Raw genomic sequence first — 24096 nt, forward strand, 5'->3', positions numbered from 1 at the left:
GGTTATTCCATGGCCAAGAAATCAGCTACTTTTTTTTGTATAATTCATGATAATGGCATGTCGAGTCACCAGCTCTCTATGCTCACGCAAGTTACAGTTGAGAGCATTCTTTATATATTTGCTGCAATTGATTTTCATGTTTGTTCGGTAGGTTTTTGTTCCTGTAAGAATTTTCTTAGAATACACAATTGCAATGATATTGTAATATTAGTTAAATTAGTATTTATATTTCATTTTAAATTAAACAATTATATTTTTTATATATATTAAAAACAGTCTTTTTTCTTTAAATTTTGCCCTTGGTTTCTAGCATAGATAATTTACAAATACTTTTGAAGTTTTGATAACTCAATAAATTTAGTCTACATTTTAATATAAGAGAACATACTATTATTAAATTTATCTAAACTCTTAGATATGAATCGAAAATTAAATAAATAACTATTACAAACAAAATATCATTTAGGAAACAATCTTAATTACCTTTTATTTTTCTTTTCCAGCCCATGATTTTGTAGCTCCCTAACTACTATTTCTATTTCTATTGTTGCAACTTAGTTTCGTATTGTATTTGTGATGCGTGGCTTGGAGCCAAATATCAACAATAAAAACAAAATAGAGTTGTGCTTTATTTGGCTAGAATAATATCGCATGCTCGAAAATCACAAATGCTTTATAATAGGCAAATAGACAAAAACTTCTGGTGGTGTTAGTTTGTGGGGATAATAATGCAGATATTTTTAATTAATAATAAATTCTCAATTCTGGTAGTGTATGTGTTTGTGTCTGTGTATGTGCATGGAAAGAGTTTTCGTTCGGAATAGAGCAAAATAATAATAATAATAACAATAATAATAATAATAATAATAATAATAAACTCTTAGTGTATTTCAATTCACAATTTTGTATAAGATTTTTCGTCTCATTTCGCACTTTTAAAAGAAAATTAATAAGTGGATGCTTGTTTTAACATATTTTGACATATTTTTGAGAATGGTTTTGAAAATAAAAGAGAAAAAATAATTATTTCTGTCCATAAATTTTATGAACACTAATAAAAATATTCATTAAACAAGAAAACTAACAAGCGTTATATCTATAAAAGATAGATTTTGTACGATAAAAATATTTAAATCTTAATTTTTTATTAATTTTTTAATTAAATTTTTAAATTATCCTTTTTATCTTCAACCTCAACACCACTATCTCTTCTTCTAATTCTTCGAACACAAAAACTCCAAACTCACCATCACCAATTCTTCGTCATTCAATTTTCGCTTCTTCTCCGGTAACTCCAAATTCAACAGAGTATCCACATATGAAACATCACCACCACCAATGATAATGAAGAAAAAATCGAAGAAAAATATAGAAGAACAACAAGCCAATGACAACGAAGACTTTGTTGGCGATGGCAAAGAATCTGCAGGACGCTGGACGCGGGACACTTTTATTGGAGGAGAAGAATCTGCTGGTAGTGGTGAGGTGATCGCAAAATGCGGCGTCGAACAACGACACGATTGGGAATCTGTTGGCAAGAAATCTACAATATGCGACGACGCTGCTAATGGAGGAGAAGAATCTATTGGTGGTGGCGGCGAGGTGACCGTAAGACGCGACGCCGAACAACGACACGATGAGAGACTGACAACGAACAGCAACAACGGTTAGGAATTTGTAGGGACACGATGGAGAATGGCAGTGAGAGTGAGTAAAGGAGGCAGTGAGGTTTAAGAGCATAAGTGTTTGAGGTTTCAAAAGTGTAGAGTGGATTACAAAAGTTATGTTATAGAGGATTGAGAAGGTTTGGAATTTGGGAAACAAAAAAGACGATGATGTCGAAGTTGAGGTTGAAGATAAAGAAAATAATTTAGGAATTTAATTAAAAAGTGAATAAAAAAATTAAATTTAGATACTTTTATCGTATAGAATTTATCTTTTATAAGTATAACATTATTTTTTTATTTAATAGATATTTTTATCAGCGTTCATAAAATTCATAAATATAAATAATTATTTTTTTAAATAAAAATAATTATTTAAATATCACTCAAATTAAAAAAAAAAAATACCATTTCCCACAGTGAGTGGGTGTTTGTCTTCAACTCTTCATGATTTCCATTTCAATTTCTTCAATCATCTATCAACTACCACTATCATTATTATTATAAAATTTGGGCCCCATAGCCATGGATTACCATTACTAATAGTTATCACGGTTTAATTAAGCCACCAATAATTAATTATTGTACTAGGTACTTATTTTATGATAAGTGAGTCATCTACAATTCAAATATAATACGATGTAGGATTTTTAAATTGGCACTATCCACTACCATTTGTATAGGTGATGAGTGATGACATTCACATTGTGCATGCATCTCTATTTGTTTGAGTGGAAAAAAATGTAGGACATATTTCCCAACAAGTAACATTAATCTCACATTATTCAATTAGAACTCCAGTTTTATTGTGAAGTCTCTATCTCTTTTTCCATTTATACTGAGGGTGAATTATATATGGATATGATTTTCAAAAAATTATATATGGATGTTTAAATGTCCTCTAACTAAAATTGGCACCCTTGATTTGATACATGAAAGAAAGATCAGTGTTACATTTTATAAACTAAAAGAGTATCAAATTATATTAACTTAAAGTTAAATTTTAGAAGAAAAATTATACTAGAATGTTATTTTCGTCTTCATTACTCTTTTCATTTCAAATTAATTTTCTCCTTTATTAAATACACTAATAAGAAAATAACTATTAAAGCTTTTTGCAAAGACTCCTTATCAAATTTTTTAACTTCTACCAATATTATCTCTCCGATTAATAAATATATATATTAAAATAAACAGAAATCGATTAATATAAATTAATTACTAGAAGAGAAACCTTAAGGGTCATTGGTCAATACGTTTTATCAATATTACTTAATATTTTAGATTAATATCTTATTTTTATATTATTAGAATTTAGGATTTATTTAATATAAAAATTTTTTATTAAATAAAAATAATAAATTTGATTAGTTATGTAGTATTTTTTTTTTTTGAAAACATAAAGCCACAACTAAATTGCTACAGATACAAAACAACTAATATATTGAAAAAGAGGGGTACTTTTTTCTTTTGAAATTTGTGATAACTTATTAGGACACTATCTAACGATAAAAAACTAGAAAATCATTATATTAAAAAAAACTTTAATATTAAATGACAACGAATTAATGAAAATGTTTAGAAGATCCTACTTTTATGTCTTTAATGCTTTTAATTAGGAGACTTTTAACAAACAAAACCCATGTCTAAGTTATATATATTTTATTTTTGTTGCAATATTTTAATGTTCTAGAAATATAGAATGAGAGCACAATAACACTATAAATAAGAGTGTATGTGCATTCTAGGAAGGGAGCAAAACAATAGGCACTAATAATAATTAATTATTTCCATAGTGTTTTGATTATTGTAGGAAGCATCATGGAAGAGGATCAATCAAAAGAGAGTCATGGAAGAAGAGGCACAACCCTGGTGGAAAGTGAAGAAGGCACAAAACTTGAGCTAACTGTGGATGAAGTTGTGGAAGGTTATGTAGGCTCACTTGGATTATCCCAAATCTTGCATGTGCTTGTGGTTTCATTTGCATGGATATTTGATGCACAGAGCACATTGGTGACAATCTTCAGTGATGCACAGCCACCTTGGAGGTGCAAGAATGGGGTGTACTGCACTGACGGCCGCGGCGGTTCTGTTTGTGGTTTGGTGCCTGGGAGCTGGGAATGGGTTGGTGGAGATAGAAGCTCCACCGTAGCTGAATGGGGACTTATATGTGATAGGAAGTTTCTTGCTGCTGTTCCTGCTTCTGTCAACTTCCTTGGTTCTCTTTTAGGTATATACCTGTTTAATTACTATCTTTATATTCATTTATGCTAATATATACTCTATACTTTTAATCTAGGATATCATATAGTTCTCATGCTTCATATATATTTTATGTCAATATGTGTACAAAAAAATTAGTTATCAACTCAGTCATTTGTATAAATGTTGAAAAAAAGTATATAAAACAATACATATATTTATAGATAAATACAAGGTAATTAATTTAGTATATACACATAGACAAATACATTGCATTTTGTACTAAAAGATACAGGGTTTTATATCCCCTTTTCTGGACTCAACTGAGCATGTAATACAAAGACTCAATAGCCTATAATATTAATATAATATAGTATAGTACATAGTGGATTAGTTTAACGGGCGGGCATCCATACATATGATGCTGTGAATATGAATTGTGTTAGTAATTAACTAATTAGTTACTTTGTAACAACATTAACTAACATGTTCTTCAAATTTTGGTTCAGGGTCTGCTATATTTGGGCACCTAGCAGATACTTGGCTTGGAAGAAAAAGAGCAGTGATGATTTCATGCATCTTAACCTCCATAACATTTTTGGCCACATCCTACTCCCCAAACATCTACGCCTATGCCTTCTTCCGATTCGCAACAGGATTTGCGAGATCAGGAATCGGCATAAGCTGCCTTGTCCTCGCCACAGAGTCGGTGGGACGCAAGTGGCGAGGCCAAGCCGGCCAATACAGCTTTTTTTTCTTCACAATTGGATTCCTCTCACTCCCTCTTCTGGCATACCCAACCAGAACAAATTGGAGGAACTTGTACAAATTCTTGTCCATTTTGCCCCTGGCATACGCAATCATAATACTCCCTTGGGTCTCTGAATCCCCAAGGTGGCTTCTAATAAGAGGCAGAAGCAAAGATGCATTGAAAGTGTTGAAATATTTCGCCAGAATAAACGGCAAAGACGAATTCCCTCGAAATCTAACCTTAACAAATCCTTCTGAAATGAAAGATGAAGAATCCGGAACAGTTTCGAACAAGAGAGAGAATCTCTGGACCACAAAATGGGCTGCGAAACGAATGGTTCTTGTTATGATTGCTGGGTTTGGGGTTGGATTTGTTTACTACGGAGTTCAACTCAACGTGGAGAATTTGAATTTCAATCTTTATGTCTCGGTGGCTATAAATGCGGTTATGGAAATCCCTGCTGTTTTTGCTGGTTCTTTTCTGTTGGGATTTTTTAACAGAAGGTTGTTATTCTCTGTTTCATCCTACGTGGCAGGCGTTTCTTGCATTCTGTGCCTAATATTCTCAAAGGGGTATTCAAATTCCAAGGCGCGTGGCAAATTTGGCGGGAACTGGGGGCAGTTGATTGTTGAGGCAGTTGGGTTTATGGGCTCTTCCTTGGCCTATGATATCTTGTATATTTATTGTGTGGAGTTGTTTCCTACAAATGTGAGGAACTTTGCTGTCTCAATGTTGAGGCAAACTTTGATGCTCGGGGCGTCGGTGGCGCCGCTGCTCGTGGTGGTGGGCCGATTGAGCCCATCACTTTCTTTTATAGTGTTTGGGGTCTTGTCCATTGTTAGTGGCGTTTTGAGCATTTGGATTCCTGAGACTAGGAATGCTCCTTTGTATGAGACACTTAAGCAGCAGGAGGAGATGGAGGCTCTTAATCATGTTTCTAATGGCCATTCTAGGTGCCTAGAATTTGGAAAATGATTCAAGTTAATGGTAACATTGGTCAATTAAGTCGTTAGACTTTTGACTACTTATCAGAGCTTGAAAAAGTTTTAATTTCGAAAAATAAAAATCAAATGAAAAAAAAAAGAAAGTTTCTACTCAGGCAGCTCTGTATTTGTAGAAAGGTGAAAGCTTGTCAATTATTTCATCTACTTAATGTATTTCAGTATTTATTTTAATCTCATATGACAAGAAAATTCTATATAAATTTATCTGTATGTAAATTTTATTTATGGTTTTAATGAAGAATGTGATTTAGTTAAAAGCTCCGTAATAAAATTTCCGTAAAATAGCATTTTTTAGTTAATCTAAGTATAATTTTTTTTACAATAACATAAAATATTTTAAGAAGAATAATATTATAATAATATTTTAGAGAGAAAAACAATACTATATTTATAATAATAATAATTCATATTTTTATTCTTTGTTAATCTATTATACTTTCGGAGTGGGGAGAAAGTGATAACTCTCAATTTGACTACTCATATTAATTTATGATCTTCATTTAAGAACTAATCAACGTCTCTAAAGCCTATATATAACCACGCATCAATATATGGTGGCCATAAGATGCATACAACTTGCATATAGTTGTATCTTAAGCTTAGCTTATTGTTTGACTTTTTCAAACATGATTCTATAACTCCTAGAACCATGTAGTAAAACCTTCAACTTGTCAAATTTGACAGCATAACCATCTTCATCAATTTTCTTTCAAAGAAGATGATGACATCAAACTAATCAAATTTTATAAAATAAAAAAATTTGTACCTTTAATATATTTTGGAATGTTTCTGTATTTTATAAATAAAGATTTTTTTGTGAGAACCTAAATCTTTGGATAATATTATTGATAATTTACTTAATATTTCAATTCCAACGAGATGACATATTTAAATGATGGAGCTTTTTTTAGTGGAAAAAATATTTTCTGGACCATGAAGGACCAGATAATAACGGCAATTAATAAAAAATATGAGGACCGGTTCATAAATAATAAAAATTTCACAAATAAACTTTTATTAATATGTGGGTCAAATTTAAATATAAAGTGGGTTGGAGTGATGGAGCAGCCTAGGTTAGACGACGGCACTGCACAATGGAGCAGCAGGAGATCTAAAGCAGGAGGTACATATCATAAGGAAGAGAAATGAAAATCTAAAATAAGATGGGGATGAGATTGAGTTTGATATTGACATTGAGGCTGTTGACACTTGAGACCCTTTAAAATGATCGATTGGTGACCAACTGGAAGAAGATAATGAGCAAAATTAAGCAACAGACATTCCTTGGCAACTTGAACAACAACAATGCCGCATCCAATAAATTCAACAGGGTAAAACTCTTTTAATTTTTGTGCATTTATCTGTTGAATCCTTGAATGGGTTAAGCTTATTTTATATAGCATCGTAATGATTTTTTTTGTTATTTATACTAATTTGTTACTGTGATCAAATAGATAGGAATTGCCTACTAGTGAGAAGGTTGAGGTGGCTCCGACTGAGGTGAAGAAACCAGAGAAAATGGATGTTGTAGATGTGGATGTTGACATTGGAGGCGAGGAAGACGGCACTGCGAGGAAGAAGATTGCGTTGGGGTTTTTTTGGGTTGTAGATTGGGCGGGTTATATCGATCAGGGCTTATTTGGCCATGACAAAAAAAAAAAAAACTTGCTAACTTGCGCCGCACGTGCCTATTAGCAACTTGGATACATGAAAAATTACATATTTTTCATTAAAATAATAATATTTTTTTCTTAATATTTACTTTTGGTAGGAATTAGATGTTAAACAGCATGATTGGTGCAATGTTGATATAATTTGGAGAGTTTTCAGTCACAGTCAAAAACTCCAATGCTTCACAATTTTCATTGGTTTTTTATTTGACTAATTCTTTTAGGATTTTTTTATTTTAAATAAATTAAAAAAGGTTGGTAAAAGAGATTAAAATGGGTATGTTTGATCAATTAGAACTCACAAAGAGTACATAAAAAAATTTAGATTAAATTATAGATTGAATTGAATTGATTTAAATTTGAAAAATAAAAAACTCATACAATTAAAGTTCGATGATGAGAATAAAATTATGTCCACTCATAAAAATCGAAAGATGAAAAGCGTAAAGTTGATGGATGATGGATAAATAAAATAGAGAGAGAATGGAAAATAACAATTTTAATTATGTGTTAGGGAGATAGATAAAACGGAGGAAGAGTGAGAAATAACCGTTTGTTAATTATTAGGTAATTAGGAGAGGTTGATGGGAGTAAATAAAATAGAAAAAGAGTGGGAGATAACTGTTTTCCAATTGTGTTTAGGGAGATAAATAAAACAGAAGAAGAAAGAGAAATAACCGTTGTTAGGAGAAGTTGATAGAGATAAATAAAGTTGGAGATAACCGTTTCAATCAAGGTTGCGAGAACCGGACCGATCAATGAACCGGTGAGGTGACTGATTTACTGGTTTACAGGTTCAACCGGAGTTCAACCGGTTTAATTAAATATTAAATAAAATTATTAAAAATTTAGTATATAAACACATGAAACACAATATGAGTTCCTTAATGCATTAAAGAGAAAATTATCCAATAGCTATTAAATGTACAATGATAATGCCTATACCAAATGAATTATGTAAATGGAACACAAACTTAAAAAACAATCTATAACCTCTAGAGCTCTTAGTGGCTTCAGTTCTCTGTGAACTTTTCCATCTGCATTACTCATTGACTCTCCTGCCCTGTTGCATTCTTCATTGCTCTTGACCTGCTCCTCTGCTGTGTTGCACGGTTCATCAAGAGCCATTCCATTTCCATCTTCACATTCACCATTCTGGCATTCTCTCTACAATCTTTAGGTGGAGATGCATGAGGGACATCCTCCTGACAGGTTCAGAAGCATCCCTTTCAGATACTTTCACCATCAACACAATATAATAAAAATCAAGCACATAAAATGCACCAAAATTAGATAAAATTCAAACTTGATAAATTCAGATGATACGGCAATGAAGTTATTAAAAAACCAGAGTTCCAAAATTGAACTTTTATCAAAATTTATATTCGGTAAAATTCAGAATTACAAAATGATTAATCCATATAATTAACAAAATAAAAAAAATTTGAAAAGTAGAAGAACTTAAAACAAATACTCTGCATCTGAAGTTATGAATTCAAATCTGCCCTAAATTCCTCACTGAGTAAAAAATTAATTGAAAAAAACAAAAACCAGAAAAATTTTTAACATAAACAATGTAGTGAAGCAATCCATCATAACACCATCAACTGAGAATCAAACAAATCAGCAACAAACAAGTGAAACAACTCAGATATCAGAATAAATAAAATTAACAATCACAACAGAGGAAACAAATAAAAAACTAAAGTGAAAAAGGGAAGAAATTAGTGAAAATAAACAAGACCACGAAGATGTTGAGGGACGATGAAAATTGAAGAACTCACGGGCTATGGCGAAGAGCCCACGTCGACACAGGTACGTTCGCACTTCAGACAGAGAGGTGCTCGACACAGACAGAGGAGAGATGTCTCGAAGACAGAGGCGTTTTTGACGACGAGAAAGAGGCGGCCGACGACAGGGACGACAAAGAAGACTGGCAGCGTCTGAGACTAAGAGCGAGATAGATTGGGGGATTTCGCCATTTTGGTGAGACTGAGAGTGAAAGAGAAGAGAGAAGAGAGAAGCAGAGAAGCTCGGTAAGCCATGCACATCAACCACAGCTCCACCGCCTCCTTCCTCCGCCGCTACCGTGCTCCGACAAGCCTCATTCTTCTGCTGTTCTCCAAAGAACCTTTGAATTAGGAATTTTGATTTTGGTGTTGGTGACACTGAGAGTGAGAGAAGGGAGAGGGGATTGGGGGGCATTTGGGCTACGCGTATTTTTTTTTTAATTAAAGTATTAAACCAAAACGACGCCGTTTGGTATTTAAGGGGAGAACCGGATTTCAACAAAAAATCGATTGGTTCGTTCGGTTCACCGGTTAACTACCGGTTCGGCCAGTTTTTTGTAAGTCGGTTTTAGACGTTGACCGGACCGGTTAACTGACCGGTTCCCGATTAATCCGGTCGAACTGGCTGGTCCGATCCGGTTTTCAGAACAATAGTTTCCATTCCCTTCTCCTTTTTTCCTATTTTATTTAGCACCAACTTCATGCTTCCCACAAACCTTTTTAAGTACTAATGGTTAATAATGGTATTTTAATAATTCGTATTTTAATCGTGTTAATAGTGTTCTATTTTTAAAACGTCCATCTTCTCTATTATATAAAACTATTCATTTTTTTATTATTTGAAATGTTCTATTTTTAGAATTTGGTCTAATTTAAATTATTAATATTTTTTATTATTTTCAAAAAATATATTTTTATATTTACAAATATATATATCTCGTTTATACTGAAAACGAAATATATAAAATTGAAAAAATATACCTATCTCATTTACAAGTGTAAAATTATCTCGTTTACAGTGTAAATGAGATATAAGAAGCTGAAGTATTTTCATAATAATTTTTAAAATTATTTATTTTAGTAATTATTGAATATATTTAATTTATTTAAATAAAAAATATATTTTTTATTATTTTTATAAAAATAAAAAATACCCTCTTCATTTCATCAATAATTTGTGTTATATTTTATTTCGTTTATAATTATAAGATATTTTGATAAAAAAAATATAATGTGTGTTTATTCTGTTTGACATCAAATTCATGTACATATTTTTACTAACCACATTACGTTGAATGAAAAAAAATATATATGTTTTGTTAACTAAATATACAAAATATTAATAATATATCTTTTATTGTAAAACAAAAATAAAGGCTAAATATCAACTTATATGCAACAAGCCCAAATACAAATAAATTATTTTTTGATTAAAAGTTTTTTATGGCCCACCATTCACTCAACCCATTAAACCAAACATTAGTATTTACAAAAAAAAAAAAAAAAAACTAGTCATAATATCATCGGTCCAACCGGATCACAATATATTGGTTTGCAATTAAAGTAGGTATTGAGTCATATGTGGAATTATAGAAAACTTATACATAAAATTAATCTGAGCCACACATTAGGAAATTTTTATTTGGTCCACCAAGGTTCAGAAAATACTTTTTTTTACCAAAGACATTCCCTTAAATGATCTGAGCCACACATTAGGAAATTTCTACTTGGTCCACCAAGGTTCAGAAAATATATTTTTCACCAAAGACATTCCCTTAAATGATATGGTAGTTGAATATGGGAGTGGATCCTCTCCAATGAGAAAAAAACTGGATGGTATCCAGTGTTCAATCTAACCATTCATTGTGTTCTCTTTCTTATTTATTTCTGGTCCCACTCATAGAATCAAAGGTGATAGATCACACTGGATTCTATCCATTGTTAAAAAAACTGGAGAGGATCTTTTTCCGTTGAATATCTAGTGTGTTCAAACTAAAGAATAACAAAAAAAGTATCGTTTAATCAATATATATATGTGCGTGGGTGTCTGTGTGCGTGCGCGCATGCGCCAGGATGATTATCATTATTTATTTATTTATTTAAAAATATAGGAGAAAGTAGTAAAATGAGGTTTATGGAGTGAGATATGGTGATTTATAGTGATATGGACATCATTATTTTTTGTAGGTATACATTTTTTTAAATAAATAGCAAAAATGTTGAATTTTTTATTTAAATTAAATAAATATATAAATTATAAAAATACATAAAATATGAGGTATTTATAAAAATATGTACACTTACACATCTCATGAATAAGTTAAAAATTGAACATATCTCGGTGTCTAAGATTCTGTACCGTACTATGACCGAGCGACACCGAAACATATCTTGAATGCACCCGAGATATGTGTTATTATGGAGATCGAGGACTGAGCATCCAAAATATGTGGCAACTTAAAATGAGGTCTCAGTACCTAGAATATGTACAATTTGTCTAATTTGGATCTCAACATCCGAGATATGTGTCTAACAGGGACTAAGACCCCTCCCGAGTACTGAGACTCCTTTCTAAGTTGGCCACATATCTCGGATACTCAGTTCCTGATTTTCATAATAACACATATTCTGGGTGCACCCAAGATACGTCTCGGTGTCATTCGGTCACAGCACAGGGTTTCAGACTCCGAGATATTTCAATTTTTAACTTATCCCTCAGCATCCGAGATGCATAAGGTTACACATTTTTGTAAATACTTCACATTTTATGTATTTCCGTAATTTATGTATTTATTTAATTTAAATAAAAAAACTCAAAAATGCTCTAAAAATATAATAATAAATTGCTCTTTTTTATGTATTGATAAAACTATGAAAGAATAAGAAAAGAAATATGAAAAATGTACTTTGTATTTTTTGATTGATTGTTGATTGATTGAATTGTAAATTATGAAGGTAAAACTATATATATAGAGTATTAACCTATGAAAGATAAAAGCAAATAAAGATAAGACAAGAAAAAATAATGGGTTGAATTTGTGGGTCGCGAGACTTCTTTATTGTTGTCATGGGTTAAGGTGGAAGAATGGTTTAATACGCCCCCACAAGCTGGAGGATGAAAGATGTCAAGAACACCAAGTTTATTGAGATTAAGATGGAAGGGTTGAGAAGACAAAGGCTTGGTAAAGATGTTAGCTAGCTGTCCAGAAGAGAGAATTAGGAGAAGTTTCATCACTCTATCTTGAACTTTTTGTCGAACCAAGTGCAATCAACCTTTAAATGTTTGGTCCGTTGATAAAAAAACTGAGTTAGTAGCAATATAAAGAGCACTCTAATTATCACAATAAAAAACTGGTGGGCAGATAGGAGAGATGCGTGAAATTGTAACACATCTATTATCCATTGAAGTTCACAAGCTGTGTTGGCAAGTGCACGATATTTTGTTTCAGTGGATGAGGGGGCAATAGTAGTTTGTTTCTTGGTCTTCTAAGAGACTAAAGAGCTGGCTAAGAAGAAACAATAGCCTGTTAAAGATTATCGAGTGTCAGGACATCTGGCCCAATCAGCGTTACTGAAGCCAAAAAGTTGAATTTCTGATTCTCTTGGAAAAGAAAGTCTTTTGTTGGGGCTAGTTTTCAGATATCGTAACACATGCTTGACAGCTTGAAGATGAGATTTAGTAGGAGATGTCATAAATTGACTTAATTGTTGAGTGACATACATGATGTCTGGTCGAGTTGTGGTGAGATAGATAGGACGCCCAACCAAACGGCAATATACAAAAGGGTCAGATAGCATGGGACTTTTGTCTTGATATAGTCTTGTGGTACTATCCATTGGAATAGAGGCAGGTTTAGCACCTAATAAACCAGAATCCTCCAAAAGATCAAGACAATATTTTCTCTGAGATAAGCAAATTTTCTTCGCTGATTGAGCAACTTCAATATCCAAAAAAATTTTAATGGACCCAAGTCTTTAATTCAGAAGTGTTGGTGCAATATAGACTTAATGGGTTCAAAAATAGAATTACCAATGAGAATAATGTCATCAACATATATTAGAAAGATAGAAATTTGAGTACCAGTAAATTTAACAAATAGACTATAATTAGATAAGGTCTGCTGATATCCATGAGATAGCAAAAGATGAGAAAGTTTGTCATACTACATACGACTAGATTGTCGTAAATCGTACAGTGAATTCAGTAGCTTGCAATATTGATTCGGTCGAGGAGATGTAAACCCGGGTGGTAGAGTCATATAAACATCCTCAGAAAGATTCCCATGTAAGAAAGTATTATTGACATCCAACTGATGTATGAGCCAATACCTCATAGAGGCAAATGACAAAACTAATTTGATGGTGGCAGACTTGACGACAGGCGAGAAAGTTTTCAAGAAATCAACACCTTCAGTTTGAGTGAACCCTTTAGCCACAAGGTGTGCTTTATATCGATCAACTGAACCATCAGACTTGCATTTGATGCGATAGACCCATTTACAGCCAACCAGCTTAACGCCTGCAGGACAATCAACAAGATGCCAAGTTTTGTTCAACTCAAGAGCATCCAGCTCATCTTTCATAGCATTACGCCAATTAGAGTATTGATTGGTGTCTTTAAAAGACTTTTGCTCAACATCAAAATGTTGAGATAAAAGAAACTTATGATGAGAAGATGAAAGAGAAGAAAAAGACATAACTGAAGATAAAGGATAACGACATTTTGAGGGAGAGAGATTTGTGGATGTGACAGAAAAATTACACCAGCAATCAGAGAGATATGCTAGAGGTCGGTGAGGTCGGTCGGAATGACGAGGACGGGGTTGCTCAGGTGGCGAGGAAGGTAACTTGGGATGAAGAGGTGATAGTGGGTTAGTGTCTATTACGGAAAGAGGGGAGGTTGTACGACTTAAAATAGATTCGGGGGTCATGGATTCAAGTTGGTTAGGACACGACAGTGAGAAAAGAGGGGTTGTTGGAGAAAAGAAAGAATTGGATGGAAGTGGTTCGATGGGTATGGGTGAGGGTCCAACTAGAAGACTAACTGAATCTTGTTTTTGAGAAGGCGTGTTTGACAATGTTGGGTTGAGTGTATGGAATTGGACATTTTTTGTGGCTAAGGACAAGATCATTTTATAAAACAATCACATTTATAGAAATCTCAATTCTTTTATTTTCTAAAACATAAACAATATATCCTTTAAAACCATGTTGAAAACCAATAAGTATAATCTTTTTGGCTCTTGGATCAAATTTTTATCTGTTTGTCATTAGGGTAGAAACAAAACATAAGCATCCAAAAATTTTATGGTCATGATAATTTGGTAGATGATTAAATAAAATCTCAAATAGTGTTTTAAAATTAATTGCGGATGCTGGAACTCTATTAAGTAAATAAACAACATATTTAACAACATAAGACCAAAAAGATTATGGTAAATTAGATTGAAAAATATGAACACGAGCTATATTCAAAAATATGATGATGCTTGTGTTCTACCCTTACATTTTGTTGAGGAGTTTTAACACAACTACGTTGATGAATAATATCCTTTGAAGCATAAAAATCATGTAAAATGAATTCCGGTCCATTATCGGAACGAATAGTTTTGACTTTAGAGTTGAATTGTGTTTCAACTAAAGTAATAAAATTTTTTACATAATTTTGCACTTTTCCTTTTGATTTTAATAAAATAAGTCATGTAAAGTGACTAAAATCATCAACAATATTAAAAAAATATTTATGATTATGAATAGAATTTTGTCTAAACAGACCCCAAATATCAAAATGTAATAAATCAAAACTTGCATTGGCTTTGTTAAAACTTTGAGAAAATGAAAGTTTCTTTTGCTTAGAAAGATGACAAAGGTCACAAGTCTCATCATGATGCATAGAAATAAAAGAAAAATATTTATGTAAATGATTAAGTCTTTGTCCAAAAAGGTGTCCTAAACGAAAATGCTATATATTTGAAGGTGTAATGGGTGGGGATTGAATGGAATTTATGGAATGTGTAGTGGATGAATTTTTACCGAAATTGGGTTTAAGGACATATAATCCCTCTCTCATTCTGCCCAAATCAATTGTTTCCAAATTGTTGCTCTGTAGAGTGCAAGAAGAAGATAAAAAAGTGAGTACACATTCGACTGCTGAAGTAATTTTTGAGATAGAGATAATATTAAAGTTGAAATAAGGTAAATAAAGAACATCATGGAGAACTAAGGATGGTGAAAATTGAACAATGTCTTTATAAGAAACAGTAATTTTAGAACCATTTGGTAAATGAACAATAATAGGAGAAATTCGTGTGTAAGAAATGAACCAAGATAAATTTGATGCAATGTGATCTATGGCACCAGAATCAATGATACAAGTGTTTAAGAATGAATCTCGATTTAACAATTTTTTAACAATAAAAAAGTACTGAAAGAACAAAGATAATGAAGTTGCTGTTGTGCCCTTTCTCCTTGACCTAGGACAGAGTAGGGAGGCAGCTCGCCAATTTGAAGAAGATCACTTTAAGCTAAAGTTGAAGGTTGATTATTCATAGTGAGAGGGGAGGTCGAAGGGGTTTTAGGATCTGAATTGGTTGGTTTATCCATGGATGTCAGCAGAGTTCAAGAGGAGCTCTGATACCATGATAAAACTATAAAAGAATAAGAAAAGAAAAGATGAAATATTTCTTAATTGATTGTTGATTAATTGAATTGTAAATTATGAAGGTAAAACTAAATACATACAGAGTATTGGCCTATGAAAGATAAAAATAAATAAAGATAAGATAATAATAAATAAAGATAAGATGAAGATAAGATAAGATAAAATAATAAATACTAAAATTGTAACTGAATTTATGTATTTTGTTGGGTTGAATTTGTGGATCGCGAGACTTCTTTATTGTTGTCATGAGTTAAGGTGGAAGAGCGGTTTAATATGTATTAAAAATATTCTTTTTTATCAGTAAAATTGTTAAAAAATAATTTGAAATATTTTTCACAGTGTTTAAAAGATTTTGTCTATAAAATTTAAAAAGAATATATATTTTTTACACTCTGAAAATTTTTTTTTTAATTTTCATATACAGATTTATTATGTGAGATTTCATATAATTATATTATCCGATGATTAATTTTTTAATAGGTTTGATACTAGTATAAATATATTCTTGGTCGTTAGTAAAGTTTTTATTTTTTGAAAGGAGCTTATCAAAGTTAACTTTTAAAAGTTAATTTTTTAAAATTATAAAATCTATGTTTGTTAAATTAAATTAAAAAAATTTTAGTGAGTACAAATAATAATAATTGTGCTTGTTAAACTATCTTTTAAAATTAAAAATACTATTATAGATATAAATATAAAAATAAATTTAAATATTATTAATATATGATATTATATTACATTTTTAAATTTTGATAAATATAAGTTAATGTAACTTTTCAAAAAAACAATTTTTTTTTTAAAAAAAATGACCAAACTAAATCTAAAAAAAATAATAAGACAATAACCAAATATCTTATTTAACTTAATATCCATTAAAAAAAATAAAATAAGTGAAAGAAAAATTTTTTGAAAAATAAAAATTCTGCTATAAGTGCTGTTTCCAAAGCATATAGATGCTTTATAAAGTACAAAAATCATTCCAATTGTGGAAAGAATGAAAAAGACGTGCCAAACGAAAGAAATAGTTTCTGGATAAAGGGGTGCTAAGTAAATATGATGGCAATAGAAATTGATAACTTATATATTACAGGAACATAATATAGGAAAATTATCACATGTTCCGCTTACTTTTATGAAACATGAAATTCTTATGTATGATCAAGTAGTGGGTATAATTTTGTCTTTTAGTATATCTCTCAATGACAAAAATATCCCTTTAGTTAAAGAATTAAAGACAAAAAAGAACAGCAGCTAAATATTGATTTTTGTAGCTTTTGTTTAATTAATTATTGCACCAGTTTTATTGGTTTTGTTTTTTAATTTTTTTTGTTGGTATAATTTGATATATAATTAATGAATTTTAAACAGTGCACAACTTATTTTTTTCTTATATATAATATAATTTTTTTTATTAATCTGATTATATGAAAATAATGAGCGACTAAAATTTAGAATTTGTATTATATTATAATTTTTTTTTATATTACGAAGCATTGAACTTAATTATGAAAATACCACAAGCAAAATGAATTTACATTTTTGTAATAAATGATAAAATTAATACTATTTTAAAAAATTTATAGAACTTCCAAAATTTATTATCTATAATTTTATATCACATTTTAAGCTAAACCTATTAACAAAGGTATTAATACAAAGTTTGTCAAACCATTTAATTTTGTAGGTATCTAAATTTGTAAAAACTTTTCTTAAATATATCCATAACAATTTTGAGTTATAAAATGTTATTAATAACATAATCTAATAGATAATTATGAGTAACAAAAATTATAACTTGGCTAATCACGGTCTTGTTTAATGTATTGTCTTTACTTAATTTAATTTAAAATTTCAGAATGTATTTTTTTTATTAGAAGATATTGGTACAATTTTATAATAGGATAAAGTACTAAATTGGTCCCCTAGGTTTGGGCGTAATTCTGTTTTGGTTCTTAAAGTTTAAAGTGTTCTATTTGAATCCAAAAAAGTTTTATTTAGCATCAATTTAGTCCAGTGAGTCAAAATTAAATAATTAACAAAATGTCCTACATAACAACAGTTCAAGAACAAAATCGATAATCTGGAGAACAAGTACAAGCTCCAGAAGCACAAAATCAACCATTGATGAATCAATACATTTATTTATCATTTTCTTTAGTTTTATAGAAAATATTTTATTTATATTATAAAAAATAATAAATAAATGTATTGATACATTAATAGTTGATTTTATGCCTCTAGAGCTTGTACTTATTCTTCAGATTATCGATTTTGTTCTTGTACTGTTGTTATGTATGACATTTTGTTAATTATTTAATTTTGACCTTACTGTGGGATTAAATTGATGCTAAATAAAACTTTTTTGGATTCAAATAAAATACTTTAAACTTTAAGGGCTAAAACAGAATTACGCCCAAATCTAGAGGATCAATTTAATACTTTATCCTTTATAATAATATTTAAAATATATAAATAATTATATCTCTAATATACTTTTTGATGTAATACCTTTTTTTAATTTGCGTCAATTTTATCATAGTTTTTTTTTTATTTGTCTCAAACTAAAGTTATTTCTTTTGGTAATATGTGCAAAAAAAAGATTTACTTTAATTTTTGTAAACTATTTAAAATTTATTTTCACATTCAGTAATTGCAAAAACATAATGTAATGTTTAAATTGTAAATGTCTTACTTTGGTTTAAAATGATAAATAATATATTTTTATTTAAATTTAAAAAAGGGACAGATATATAAGAAAAGGGTTTGGATATCAGGATTAAAGAAAAGATAAAATAAAAAATTTAAAAATTGAATAAAAGTAGCGTGACTAATTAATACAATAATTGTTTGGATAAATTAATTATATAATATAAAATAACTTTTATTGGTTCTTTCAAATTTTAAAAGTGTATATAACTTTTAAAAGTACTAGTAAAGTAGTAGGTGGCCTTTTTTATAACAAATTTAAATAAAAAGTAAAGTAACAATTAAGTTTATGAAAATTTTAATTTTGGATAAATTAATCTCTAAAAAAATATTAATTTGGTCTTTTTTTATAACAAAAGGTAAATACATGATGTTCTTCTATCAATTCATCAACTAAAATTTAATGGAGATGTTTATATATACTATTAATTATTCTGAACATATTTATCTATAAAAGATAGTCATATAGATAATAACTTTTGGAATAAAAATTTACTTATCTTGATAGGATTTGTAATAAATAAAGAGCTGTTGATAAAAAATATATAAAAATTCAAAAATAATAAATATTTTACTGTACAAAACTACATTATTTTCCTACTGATATGATAGTAATTAACGAGACATGCATCACTGTAAATAATGAAATACATAGATAATTCAGTTTCATGTCGTACTATTTATTAACAGAAGAACATATATATCCACTGTTTGCTATTTTAGAAGATCTAATTAATATTTTTTTTAAAGACAAATTAATCTAAAGTCAATATTTTTGAGAATCTAATTATCACTTTACTCTTAAATAAAATACTTATACGTCAGAAAAGTAAAAATTCTTATTTAATAAATTTTATGAAATTCATTCTCAATCATATATATTGTAATATTTAAAGAGTGTTTTTTTATATGATATTTTTTATTAGTAAATTTAATATATCTAATTTATTATCTATTTAGTATTGAATATATTAGGGCACACACTAATATATATTGCAATTTTTGTTAAAAAATTATTTAATTATTATTTTGATAATTAAATTATAGAATTTAATTTGATAAAATAAATACTCCAATTGAAACATTATTGTATTATTTACTAACACTAATAATATAATAATTACATGATAATTAAAAATATTAAATATAAATTAAGAATATATTTTATTATTAGTTTTTGATTTGATTTTTAATTAAATTTGGATAAGAAATTAAATAAATTCATTTCAAAATGAGATTGGATATGAACTAATTCAATTTGAAATATGATAAAATAAAATTTAAAAATTTTTGTTGACATCATATTCTATATATTTATAGCAATAATAAAAGAAAGATAGGTAATTCAGTTCTTTTTATATATTTCTATATGAACATGTAAATATAAATTTTAAAGAAAAATTTTGTGTTAAGGTCATTTAGAAAATTTTCTCGATTAAAATTTCACTGGTCAAACTATTAACAGAAAATTTTGGTCTTAGTGTAGATATGTATAATGACTTCGTATAATTAAATTAAAAGACAAAAAAAAATTCTTAATAAATCAAGTCCCTTAGATATTTATATTTGATATAAGTTATAGTTTTTAATTAAGTATGGAGTTGTCCAAATAGTAAGTGACTTGAATTTATTTTTTGAAATTTACTGTCTGCAATTATAAATCTCCATTAAGACACATCCATCGCAATTAAGTGCGCAACCTAAATATAGTTTGAATTAAAAAAGTTTTGAATATCAGATGAACAACCAAAAAAATAAATAAATATACAAAATACATCATTATGAGTTACTTATTAAATTTGAGATTTTTTAATATAATCTTAAGTGAAATAGAGATTAAAAAAATCAATAATTTAAATATAAATGTCTATTCAAATAAAAGTAAATTCAATATTTATACAAAAGTGTATATTCATTATGTAAATTAAACAATCCGACAACTTAAATATAAACAATTACATCAAATAAAAGTAAATTCAATATTTATATATAAACAATATAAAATTATCTAGCAAATCAAGAAGATTGAAATTATAGAATAGTTTTATATAATTACTAAACAAACATGTGATATTTATCATATTCTCATATTTATTTTCAATGAAAATCATACTATGATAAATGATTAGTCTTTACAAAGAGGTATGCTTTTTAAGGATATTCAATCGGAATACAAAAAATGAAAATAAATTTAATAATAAACATATTTTTTATCTTTAAAAGTATCTCTAATATTAATTTTATTTCTAATATTTTAAAATTATTTTAATTATATTTTAGATGCTAACTTTATATAAATTTTAGTTCTGCCGTGTCCAAACAATAAATTATATTAGTATTGATACATTATTAAATTCTCTAGTAGTATTGTCATTCTCTAAAATTATAAGTAAAATATATTTACAGAGTCAAAAATAAAATTGAATAAAATTTTTGAAATAATATGAAAGTAAATATAAATATTAAAAACAAATAGCATATTTATTCAATTTTGTAATACAATTAATGAACACTTTATTTATTTAAAATATAATTTCATATGCCCTAAATTCTATATTTACAAATTCAATTGTTATAGATATTTTTTACTTCTTATAAAATGTTAAAAAAAATATCTAAACTAAGTTCGTTAAATTTTTTTACCACAATCTAACAAATTAAAAGAATGTAATGATTTTTTTAAAAAATAATTCTCTAATATTTATCTATGTTCATGTTTTTTTTTCTTAAATGCATGACACATAAAGTTATTAATAAGTTTTACTTTAAAAATTAAAAAGAGAAAAAAGAATTATACCTTTCTGTGATTATTATTATTCTAAGCTGTATTAACCCAATTTATAATTTCATCTATTTTATTTACTATTTTATTTTGGGTCAAAGACTCATTAAAATTTTAGCTAAGCTGTGACTTCTATTTAATAAAGTAGCGCATGGCTCATCAGTCATTACTCATTGGTCACGTAACTAGCACAAAAATGTCTTTCTCACTCTTATAAGATGGGATATTGGATCAACACATCTCTTTTTCTCTATGCACTTAGAAAAATAGAGTTTACTCTATAAAATTTATTAAAATCTCCACCATCTACATATTTTAATATATATCTCTATGGCTAAAAATAATGGGAATAGCATGTTTCACTCAAGTACAACAGTACATGTGAACATCTTCCCATAATATATGTATTCATTAGAAGGTTGATTCATGTATAATATAAAGATGAAAGTACTAATAAATACCAGAAGAACATGTGATTTATAGTATTATAAATTATTGTAATCTTCTCACTAGTTGGGTAAAGATGTAACACAATTAAAAAGAAATTAACATCTATAATTTTATATATGTACATTTTTATAATTATATAGTTATTATATTTAATATTAGTTAATTATTCTATCAGAAATTAAATAATAAAAAAAAGATTAATAACTAAAAAAATACAAAAAATCAAATAATTTTAAATTATTTTTAACTAATTTTGTTATTATCTTTTAATATTTTAGCATACTATAATATTACAATTATCATATAAATCAACATACGTTTCTTTATAAACAATTTTTAATATCATAATTATTCTATAAATTAACATGCTTTTCTTTTCATTATATAATATATTCTAACCAACAATATGATATAAAACAAAAAGATAAAAAAATAGACAAAAAAAAACAAATAAATGTGACTCATTTTTTTATATATGAATTTTGCTGGTGAGATATGTAAGTTCCAAAATTTTTAAAAATTTTATTATAAATTAATTTTAAGTTTAATTATTTATTTATAACTTTAATTTCAAAAATTTTTTTATTAAAGATAATTAAAATAAGTTTTGATTAATTGAGTTTGAAATAAATTAAGATTCTTATTCAATTTTATAATTATTGATGTATCTTCTATATTTAAATTATAAAGTTTAAAAATTATAAAATAATAAGAATTTTATATGACTTAGTTTAAATAATTGAAATTTTAGAATTTAATACTTTAATTTTTATAAGCAAAGAAAATTAATATATTATTTTTAATTTTAAATTAAAATACTTGTTTAAAAGTCAATTAACATATTGATAATTAAATAGTATTTTTATAAATATTATTAATGAATTAAGAGTTATTTTTAATTACTCTATTATCTTTAATTTTATTAAAATTACTTAAACTATCAAAAAATTCCCAAAATGAATCCACTAACCCTCACAGCCACTCAACCACCGCCACACCCACTCCCCAGATACACAAAACAACCCACTCACTCACCTCTCACTATCAGCTGCACACACCCTCATCTCCCTTACCCTCTCCAACGGCACCCACACACCACCACTCACACACAGATTTGAAGAAAGGAAGAAAAGAGAAATGGAGATCGGAGAGTGAGAACAACAAGGAGAAGAGAGAGGATAGGGGGAAAAGTGCGCCGGCACAGCCACTATCGTTCATCGTTGTGTCGCCGCCGCAGATTCCATCATTGTCATCATTTTCCGCACCATCGTCGTACACCAGATCCAGAAGAGGAGAGAGAGATCGGGCATATGAGAGGGAAGGTCACGTCGAGCTGGAGGGGTTGTGCCCAGTTTCCGTCGTCGCCATCAATGGAGGTTTGCCGGGAAAAGGAGCGCAACACGAGGGAGGAAAGACGTGACCGTGCCGCTGCTGTTCCATCAAGGCTCGAGAGAAGGACGCGTGTGAAAGGAAGGTCAAAGCTGTCGCATGTGGAGGAGAGGAACGACATCACGGTTGGAGCTGAAACCTTCTTCCGCCGTTGGGTCACCCACTGCCAGCGCCGTTTTGAAGCTGTCAAGCCACCATGAGGATTCGATGCGAGGAGAGGGAAACAGAAATGCGGACAGAAGAGAGGAAAGGGAGTCACTGCTGTTGCTGAATTGATAGAGCCACTCCCGAGCTGCCGATGCTGGAGTTCCTAGTCGCCGCCACTACCGTTGGTAAATAGTATTCTTGTTTTCGATTTCTATTCTTTTAATTTCTAGGTATTGTTATCACTGCGATGTTACTGCAGCTGCCGCTGAGGTTTTCCGCCATCACCGGAGCTATTGTCCAGTCAGTTTGGAAGTTGCTACTGTGTCGTCCTATTTTGTTTACTATGGTGAGATTATTTGGTTTTGTTCTTGTTTACCGCAATACTCTATTATCAATTATGTTCTAATATCGCTTAATATCCATTCCACATTAATTCTAAATTATGTAAGATGTTATGATCCTTGCAGTTGTTTGGAAATTTCTACTGTTGCTGATTAACATGAAAAAAGGATTCAACACGTTTAATTATGCGGATTGTGAGTAATTGAGGTAGGGTTTTCTTAAAATTTATTTTATCTTATAGAGTTGTTATAAATAGATATTAATCTGAGAAACATATGTATGCGATTATGATTGTCTTATGAATGTGGTTTTTTACTGGACTGAATAACTGATTGCTTGATTCCTTGAGTGATGTGTGATTGTTGAGAAGAAATTAATTTGAAAAGTTATTTAGTTGATTATTATGACAAATGGTTTTTCTTGGTTTTCAGATTAATTTGATAATGTAAATGAATCGGCTTTGAAAATGATTTGAGATATGAAAATGAATTAATTTTGAAAGTGGTTTAACTTTGAATTAGTTTGATTTTATAAATGA

The 24096-nt window shown here is 29.1% G+C and overlaps 1 protein-coding gene across 1 annotated transcript; it reads left to right on the forward strand.

Annotated features, from left to right (window-relative positions):
- The first annotated feature begins 3433 nt into the window (after positions 1 to 3433).
- LOC130955868 (organic cation/carnitine transporter 1-like) lies at positions 3434 to 5786 on the forward strand. Its single transcript, XM_057882854.1, has 2 exons — positions 3434 to 3894; positions 4376 to 5786. Exons 1-2 carry the CDS (start codon positions 3486 to 3488, stop codon positions 5590 to 5592), a joined length of 1626 nt encoding a protein of 541 aa, XP_057738837.1. The 5' UTR covers positions 3434 to 3485; the 3' UTR covers positions 5593 to 5786.
- Positions 5787 to 24096: the final 18310 nt, after the last annotated feature.

The sequence above is a fragment of the Arachis stenosperma genome, chromosome 10 (assembly GCF_014773155.1).
Source record: "Arachis stenosperma cultivar V10309 chromosome 10, arast.V10309.gnm1.PFL2, whole genome shotgun sequence".
Lineage (NCBI taxonomy): Eukaryota > Viridiplantae > Streptophyta > Magnoliopsida > Fabales > Fabaceae > Arachis > Arachis stenosperma.

What these genes read in the sequence shown, in the direction of transcription:
- LOC130955868 (XM_057882854.1), top strand. Translation starts at nt 3,486, where the DNA reads ATGGAAGAGGATCAATCAAAAGAGAGTCATGGAAGAAGAGGCACAACC. An exon ending in CTTCCTTGGTTCTCTTTTAG is followed by an intron (nt 3,895 to 4,375) that starts GTATATACCTGT and finishes ATTTTGGTTCAG; the next exon opens with GGTCTGCTATATTTGGGCAC.